This window comes from Alnus glutinosa, chromosome 2, assembly GCF_958979055.1.
Source record: "Alnus glutinosa chromosome 2, dhAlnGlut1.1, whole genome shotgun sequence".
NCBI lineage: Eukaryota > Viridiplantae > Streptophyta > Magnoliopsida > Fagales > Betulaceae > Alnus > Alnus glutinosa.
The window spans coordinates 5,932,286-5,941,731 of NC_084887.1; the positions used below are offsets into that span (position 1 = coordinate 5,932,286).

Below are 9,446 nucleotides of genomic sequence, written 5' to 3' on the forward strand. Positions count from 1 at the left end.
CACTACATCCGCTTTTCACTTACAACAACTTGTTTTCCGCTAATTTAAAACACATATTTTGCTACGATGATAATCTACCTTGGGATTACCGCTTTTCACTTGCAAAATATTGCTTTATTTTATTGTTCCTCACCTCCACAAGATTAGGCATCTGCAATTCTATAGGCTTTTCAACACGATTTTTACAAAATTGACCTTTAAATTTGTAGTCGGAATGGTTTCTCTCCTCTCTTTTTTCCTTTTTTTTTGGTTAAAAAAGAAATTCAAATTAATTGTACAAGGACTATAATTAAGGCGTCGAATTTTAGATGTCATAGTCATTTTTGTAACAGCAAACTGCAAAAATTGTGGTGGTTCTGTTAATGAATTTTGGCAGTAGTTTTTATTTTTATTTATAAATATTTAAATTAACATAAAAGAGAAATAAAAATGGGTTTGTATTGTTTATTAGTATTTTGGTTTTAAGAATAAAAATAATAATATGAGCGTTGAAAAAAAAGGGATAATTGCACCGTTGGTCCCTGTGGTATACCATAATTATTTTTCACTCCCTATGGTTTAAAAAGTTCATGGGAGGTCTTCGTGATATGCAATAATACAAATTGATCCCTGGCGTCAAATTCTGTTAAAATTTTTAACAGATTCCGTCAAATACCACGTCAGCGCCAATAAGATGGCGACACGTGTCTACCGTAATAAAAAAAATATAAATTTATTAAAAAATAAATAAAAATACTTATTTTTTTATAAAAAAAAAATTCAAAAAAGAAAAAAAAAAAAAAAAATCTGAAGGGGTGGCCCAGCCACCCCTTTGGGGGTGGCCGCGCGCCACCCCCGGCGGCCTCTGGGGGTGGCCGCGCGCCACCCCCTTTCCCCATTTTTGTTTTTTTTTCTTTTTCTTTTTTTAAAAAAATAAGTATTTTTTATTTATTTTTTAATAAATTTATATTATTTTATTAAAATTAAACATGTCAGCGCCACGTGTCACCAATAAGATGACGACACGTGGCGCTGACGTGGCATTTGACGGAATCTGTTAAAAATTTTAACAGAATTTGACGCCAGAGATCGATTTGTAATTATTGCATATCAGAAGGACCTCCCATGAACTTTTTAAACCATAGGGAGTGAAAAATAATTATGATATACCACAGGGACCAACGGTGCAATTATCCAAAAAAAAAATGACCGTTAGAGAATATGAGTATTTGCAAAAATATAATTAAAAAAAATGATAAGTAATATTTAAAAAATGTAGAAAAAATAATAGAAAAACTGTTGAAATGTGTATTGACAAAGTAGTAACTAAAGTAAGAGAATCTGGCTCCATTGTGTTTGTTATTTAATCCTTTCATTAGTACATGCTTTATTTGCAGTTCTGCATCAAGAGGAGGAAATTTGCCATAGACATTAATTAATTACTGCACTTTAGATGAAAGGATTAAATAACAAACACGGGAGAAAAACAACTACTTGAGGTTAATTCAAACAGATGGGAAACAAATAAAATTACATTGAATGGATTGTTATAGCAAAAGAAGTTACAGTACTGATTAAGCAGTAGAAACTGGTAAAGAGAAAACAGGACTCATGATAAGAACTTCCATCATCATCGACCTTCTTCAATGGTAGCTGTTAATTCATTAAATGATCGTGGTCTACTAGAAGAAGAACCTGTGCTAGAAAGGGGTCTCCTTACGACAAAGGCTGGTTGTTTAGGAGTTGGGAGAGTCGCAGTTTCATTCCCAAGCATGAAAACTGCATTCGACATAGTGGGACGATCACTGGGGTCTTCTTGTACACATAAAAGTCCAACATTGACACACCTCAAAAATTCGTTTGTGTTGCAACTTTCACGTAATGTCTGGTCCATTAAATCCAATGCCCTGTCTTCTTTCCACAGTTTCCATGCCTGGGACAGTTTCAAAGTCGAAATTGGTATCAAGCACAGAATGATAGAAGAATAACTATCTATAAAATAAGAACAGAAATAGAAATAGGAAATCAAATGCTCCTAAGGTGTGTTGCTGGGTCTCTTTTTCAAAGAAATTATTTGCTCCCACCAATTTTGATGATTGAATTTGTATGCATTGGGTTACAGCGAATACTTCTTCAGGATATACTCTCATTGTCTCTATTTTAGCAAGAGAGAGAAACTCGAATATTAAGAGAGATGGAAGAAAAGAGATTTTTGTGTGTTAAATTGTGCTGAGTGCCAAATGCGCCACTAGCACCTTGTCCACTAGCATGCACACGCACGCGTCCGATGCTTCTCACTGTAATAGAGTATGCATACAAGTGCATACACTCAAGTATTGTTTGCTTTAAAGCAATAGTTTAGTGTGAGTTGGCCTCATAAATGCATACTTCAATTTCTTTGTTTCTTCTTCCAAGGCTCTTTTTAAAACATTCTCAAACCATATATATAATAAATTGATTTTGAAAACTCTTTAACATATAAAACACTTCATCGCACTTACATAGCCTAGAAGACTCAAAGACTCTTCTAACTGGAAAAATCCTGTGCTCCTTTTCCCACTAATAATCTCAAGTGCAACCACACCAAAGCTAAAGACATCAGACTTGAATGAGAAAAACCCATCCAAAGCATATTCAGGAGACATGTAGCCGCTGCATGACCATAATTTTTCAAATAGTTAGTGAATGAAGGAATGAAGGTTGGGGAAGGGAAAAATGTCATACAAAAGTGTAAACAATTAGAGTGCTTTAGAGATTAACCATCCACATTGAAACTTACTAAGTCCCTACTACCCTGGTCGTGGTTGCCTCAGTTTGTTTGCCTTCAAAGATCCTGGCCAAGCCGAAGTCAGAAATCTTGGGGTTCATCTCCTCATTTAGCAGGACATTACTTGTCTTCAAATCTCTATGAATGATCCTCAGCCTAGAATCTTGGTGAAGATAAAGCAGCCCTCGAGCGATTCCCAAAATGATGTCAAAGCGTATCTCCCAGTTCAATAACACACATAGTGTTCGATCTTATATATCATTTTCAGTTCCAGAAAAAAGTTAGTGACCATCTTCAGCTGCTTTTTATTGGTATTTGGTAATATTTCATATATTTATGCAGTGAAAAGTTTAAAAGATTTAGGTTGGGAGGCTAACCAAATAAGGAGTCTAAGCTTTTGTTGGGCATATATTCATAGAGTAACATCTTTTCATCTCTGTCAATGCAATAGCCCAAAAGTCTAACAAGATTCCTATGCTGAAGTTTGGCAATCAACACAACCTCATTCTTAAATTCTTCTAAGCCTTGTCCTGAACCTCGTGACAGCCTCTTTATAGTAATAAGTTGTCCTCCTGGAAACTTACCCTGAATGTTCCATACCCATTATCCTTGTTTAACCATAAAATTGTTTAATATGAATTTTATGATTATTGAGGAAAGAGGTTTTTACCTTGTAAACAGGCCCAAATCCCCCTTGTCCAAGCTTGTTTGCCTCTGAGAAGTTGTCTGTTGCAGCTAGTATGGTTGCCAAAGCAACAAATGGTACATCTATGCCTTTCTTATCATCTTCTCTTAACTCAGTTGAATCTATAAAATCTTTGATACGTCTCTCAGTGTCGTACAAGTGCAATGCGATGCTTCCCTGATTGCTTCCCCTGTTATCTGATTTCAAAAGAAAATTTAAAATCAGCCGTTTGCCAATCTAATGGAAGAAAGAAAAAAAAAAAAAAAAATTTAACGTTTCGCTTTTTTCTTTTTTCAATCTTATTTTTAAAGTAAAAAAATTTGCAATATACCACAACCAAGTTTTAACAATTTTTAATGTTGCCCATTTTTTATCTTGCCTCCAAAGTTAAAGTCTTTGCAAAATTTTTCATTTTGGATGCAAGATTGAAAAAGAAATTATGTACAACTAACTTCTGCACAAACATGATAGTGAAACGTGGCACTATCATTAATTTTGGCTCAAAAAATATTTTCCCTCTCTCTCTTCTTTCTTATATCGTCTATGAGGGCCGACCACTCCCTTGAGGATAAGCAGGGTGTTTGGCCACCCCCACCGAACCTATGAGACAAGACTTTGGATCATCACGTCAGGCCAAAAAAATGTTGGATCCCCCCTCCCCTTCTTTGTTGTTACTAAGGGATAGCCACACCACTCACCATTCCGGAGTTGTCATATCACCTGGAGCCATCGGAGGTGGCCACAACCTGTAACTCTCTCAGAATTAATTGATTAAAATAGTTAACGTGAAGAGTCACTAACAATGCTTCTCAAATTAATTAACTTTTAATTAACTGAGAATACTACCCTATAACACCTATCAAAATGTAGAAAATAGTGGAATGTGAAAAATATGATTTGATCTACAATTAATACCTCAATAACATTTCTTAAATAATTACAAATCGAAATCCTTAAAGATAGCAACAACTAACTATGACAAAATAACGTCATTGAGATGCATCAATACTGAAAAATATAGTAAAATGGCCAAAGGGCTCTTGCTCCACATCCTAAGCCTGATGAACAAACTCTAACCTCTAACATGCACTAGTACCTTCTAAGCTGTAAAACAAATAAATGTTTTATAGGTGTAAAGGAAGTAACTGTGTAAGTCCAAGACTCTTAGTAAGTAAATTCTCACGGAACTAACCTCATGCAATGAGCCTAATTTAGTTAAACAAAATAATGTCTATAGAATGCCATGGGTTACATAAATTCATTTTGAATGTTGTCTCTACAATTATGCCAACAAGAAAAATAATACATATATGAAATCATTAAGGTGTAACCCTAGAGACAGTATTTTTTAGTTTGGAAACAGAAAACATGCTAATGAGAAGATTAGTTAATTGTATTATATAATAGTGATCATAACCATCATCCATCATCCATATGGTTTATCCTTACATAGTTTATGATAATATATAGTAGTGATCATAACCATTCTCCGTATGGTCTATATGACTACATATCATCTCCTATCTTTTCGGAAATCAGATTTGATTGTAATCAAAACTGATTTGATATTATATTAACCGGCCAACCCAAATTCTCTTATAAATATGAGTCATTTGTAATGTAAATCAATCGAGCAATAAGAGCGAAAATGTAGCCTTATTGGACTCTTTCCTTGTGGTAAACGTAGGTGTCTAATACCGAACCACCCATAAATCCTTGTTTTTATATTTTAGTACGTTCCATTTCATTACAAGTTTCTTCACAAACGAATAGGAAAACGAATGTGAAACATTTTTATTTTTATTTTTAATTTTTTAATTTTTTAATTCTAGACGTGTGTACTTAACAATCTTCCTCTCACGTATGAATCTATTAGCACATTGTTACACTTTCCCTTGAACAAAAGCTATGTCAATTTTATGACCCATATCTAGGATTACTTGTGAGCTAATGGGTTTTATCTATCTCATGCAACTTTAATTTGTTCCCGCTCCAAAGGTGAAAATGACTTAGCAGTATCCTTACATTCACGTCCTCCCTGTTCCTGAAGGTGTTTCTCAGGAAAAATGGCTTGCTATATGTGACTCATTCAAATCCAAGTACTGGGTGTAAGTATATCTTATTATCCTGAATAGTCAATTAAGATTGATAAGATTTGCATACAATTGTAAGAAATGTAATGAATATTTTATTTTTGGTTAAAATTTTAAAGGAGGCCAGGTGTCAACCTGGAATAAGGTAAATAGAAGTGTCATGGTAACAAATCATACCACCGGCACCTATTCATTCGTCAATGTTATTTACGAGAAGGTAAGGATTTTATAGTAATATAATTTTATAGTAATGTTATTAAGTGTAACTATTAATTATGTGTAGGCAAAGACTACTTCTCAAAGGCCCAAACCTATTGCAATTTATAAGGACACCAACATAAGAAAGAATGGGACTTTTGTGAACCCAGAAGTTGAGAAGCTATATGTAAGTAAATGAAATGCTTATTCATGATAAATATGTGTAATTAACATGCAAGAGTTATTTTGCTAAGGTTTATATGGCTTGTTCAGAATGAAATGGAGGCAATGGCAAACTCCAACAACTTGAATTCCACCGAAAAAGAAATAGTTTCACAGGTACTAGGGGGGCATCACTCAGGACACGTTCGAAGAATGAGGGGCAGTGTCATACCTACACTGTCAAGGTCCTCTCGTGCGCACCATGCCACCCAGTCTCATAGCCACAATGAGTGCAAGATCAAACAGCAAAGAGACTAAGAAAAAATTGGAAGAATCAATATCCCATATTTCTAGGCTGGAGTCATCACAAGCTACTATGCTGGCATTGTATGCTACTCTGCAGGCATCGCATGCTACTATGCAGGTATAGCTGGATAGTATACTTCTACATACTTAAGGGTTAGAGAATCTTGCCTATCCCATTTACTTTTTCACACACAAATATCAAATAATTGTTATAAAGATCATTGATTTTTGATATCAATTCTATTCTTCCTAGGCATAGAGAGAGAGCTCTAGTGGAGGTCAATCGAATGAAAGTGACATTTGAGAGCGCTTTGACTGTATTTTGTTTAAGAATTTGTTTAAGCTTTGGTTTGTATTAAAGGGTAAGAACTTCGGACAATTTTCTATTTAAAAACTTTGAGTTAGTAAACCTAGCTCCTTTGACATGTTTACCGAGGTTAAATAACTTTGTGTAAACAATGCAATGGATTAACAATATATAACACTTTCATTTTTAAGTGTATGTAGGATGTAAAGAGAAAAATATATGCAAGAAATTCTGGCGTTAAAGGACTCAAGTGATGGTAAGTTACTCAAGCCACAATTAATGCTGTCTGGTATACATGTAAGATTTAGCTGCTAATTTTGTTTGCCATTTCAATTTTGTTAGTTTATTGGCTACATTTTGTTGACAAAATGACTACCATATTAGTGTGCTGCTTTAACATGGATGCCGTATTTATTCAGATGCTTTAGAAGATTCAGATATTTTTCCAACATGGAAAACATTAATATGACAAGTTCAGTATCACAAATATCAAGAAAGACAATTTTCGGAAGTTAAGGAAAATTCTGACGCACTTACAGCTCAGCAAAGGCGATTCCCTTGTTACCATCCAAGCGGCCCAGAGGAAGCGACCGAACTCCCATCGATGTTCGAATAAGTGTCCGAACACCTCAACAGACACCAACTACAGGGAACTCATGTTTGCACAAATGTCCGAAAAGCCCAGTGGACACCAAATCTTGAGAGCACATGTTCGCACAGGTATTCGAACAGCAAACTGAAGGTTGGGAATAGTGAAGATAGCATGCAACTGTTCAGACATTAAGGCAAGGCCATTCGGACGCGATGACTAAAGATTAATGAATAAACGCGTGGACCATGTGAAAAGAAGTCAATTGCTTCTTGCCGTCCGGATGCGCGCCCAATGTCTTGGTTTGAACGCCGCTTGTAGAACTCCGAATCAGAGTTGTATTAGGTCTTCTAAAGCTTATATATAGAGGTCTCTAGGCATATATTTTTTAAGAATTCAGTACTGAATTTCATTGTACTAAAAGAGGGTGTTTAGATAGAGATTGTAGATCTGCAAGCTCTTTTAGGGTTTTTATTGTGTGATTTGGTCAATCCATTGAAGTATAGCTTAAGGAGGAGTCCGGCCTAAGCTAAATGAGTCCATTAAATATTCCTTCAAACACGGGGTTTGGTTGGGAAGCGTACGTCACGTATAGGTACGTATCAGAGTTAAAGGTATGACTACCACATCAGAAGTATGTGAATACGAGTGCTTAATTTGTAACTAGCTTTGTTTTCTGAATAGTGACTATCATAGGTTTGGTTGTCTCGGAGTAGTTTTTCTCTTAATAAGAGTTTTTATTTCATCAATAAAATATTTGTCTATTTTAAATTTCGCATTTAAATATTTTATTTGTTGCACAATTGATCATACACAAGTTAAATTAGGAGTCTCTATTTTTCAAATTTCTTCACAGATATTCTTTTCATACTTGTTAGGTGTCAAGGGCCAGTAGAGCTATTGGATGAGGTTCAAGTGAGAGATATCAATATAGGTTGCTTCTTTGTTTTTGTAAGATGGATAAGTTTTTATTCCCTCGGTTTGCAAAGAAGGTTGAGTATGAGATCCTATAACTTTGAGAACTCGGAAATAATTTACAACCTAAACCACTGCTACAGTACAATTAATATGGTAGCTAGGCCTATTGTAAAGGAAGGCTTCCTTGTTTGCTTACACACTTATATAGTTTGTGTGCTTACTCTTTGCCTGCATTTAATACAAATGGTGCTGGGATCATCTTGGGCTATTTTTATTATCAGATCATTCCATCCTGCCATCAAATACTATTCATTATATTGTGATGATGAGATCATTGCTTTGGTTCCTGTTTCGTTCTGTATTCATTGTTTGTTTGTTCTGTTTGAGTGTTTCTTCTATAAAGTTTTCATTTATCCAAAAAAGAATAAAAAACAAAACATAACATGGTCAAACGGGTCCCAAATATTTGAGGTCTTAGCCCTAATTTTTGTCTCTTCGATCTCCATCAATCGATTGACTTCATTGTTCTCTTATGTTTGTCCCCATAAATTAATCTGGTCCTCCGTAGCAGGTGAGGGCCGAGTCAATGGCATCTTCATGTCATATATATATATATATATATATATAATGGAAGGAAGATTACCTGGACTCCATTTGTCGTTCATGAGACAATAATATATATTCCCAAAGATGGCAATAAGCTATGAATGGAGGCCATATGAGAATTATGTGATGAATGCTCGTGTTATGGTGTTCATAGAAATTAACTTGTGTAGCAAGTATGAGGTCAACCTATGAATTAATTATAGGTTGCCGAAATTGCTATAGACATTCATGGGAGGATTTCATTTGTTGGACAACTTGCTATGTTTGTAATTGATTTTATGTTTTGTTTGTTTTAGCGTAAAATATTTTCTAGAAAATGTTTTCGGCATTTTTTAGTGTTTAGTGGGGGCAAAAATAACAGTCAATGGAAATCATTTTCAATTTGACCATAAAATCTTCTTTAATTTTTGAAAAACTATTTACAATTTTGAAAACCGTGTATCATTTTCTGGATTTAAACTCTTTATTATTGCATGCACGTTTGTGGGACGCCACCACCGGGCACTAGAGTTTGTTGGTAACCCGACTTTACCACCTAAGATTCCCGAATTTACGACTTTGCCAGATTCTGGTAGACAAGATTTTGGTTAGTTTGGTCGAAATCTGGCGACAGCGGCCGGATGTTGTCGGATTCCATTTTAGGTCGTTGGTGATTTTTTCGTACGAGCCAAACGTTGAAAAATATTTTCAGAAAAATCATAATAGTAATAAATGAAAAAAAATTGTTGGTGGAAGACAAAAAAAATAAAAAAATAAAAAAATAAAACTGAGGTGAAAGATATATAGAGAGAAAAATTGGCAGCCCAATTTTTATTTGGTCAGATGGATACTATAAG

The 9,446-nt window shown here is 34.8% G+C and overlaps 1 protein-coding gene across 1 annotated transcript; it reads right to left on the minus strand.

Moving 5' to 3' along the window:
• Positions 1 to 1,531: 1,531 nt before the first annotated feature.
• Positions 1,532 to 4,161, minus strand: LOC133860231 (G-type lectin S-receptor-like serine/threonine-protein kinase At4g03230). The gene is made up of 6 exons (XM_062295873.1): positions 4,152 to 4,161; positions 3,417 to 3,628; positions 3,124 to 3,331; positions 2,759 to 2,996; positions 2,481 to 2,631; positions 1,532 to 1,912 (listed from the first exon to the last, which is right to left on the minus strand). Exons 1-6 carry the CDS (start codon positions 4,159 to 4,161, stop codon positions 1,610 to 1,612), a joined length of 1,122 nt encoding a protein of 373 aa, XP_062151857.1. The 3' UTR covers positions 1,532 to 1,609.
• Between the last annotated feature and the right edge of the window lie 5,285 nt (positions 4,162 to 9,446).

What these genes read in the sequence shown, in the direction of transcription:
- LOC133860231 (XM_062295873.1), bottom strand. An exon ending in ACCAGGGTAGTAGGGACTTA is followed by an intron (nt 2,632 to 2,758) that starts GTAAGTTTCAAT and finishes ATGGTCATGCAG; the next exon opens with CGGCTACATGTCTCCTGAAT. An exon ending in CTTTGAGTCTTCTAGGCTAT is followed by an intron (nt 1,913 to 2,480) that starts GTAAGTGCGATG and finishes AAACTGTCCCAG; the next exon opens with GCATGGAAACTGTGGAAAGA.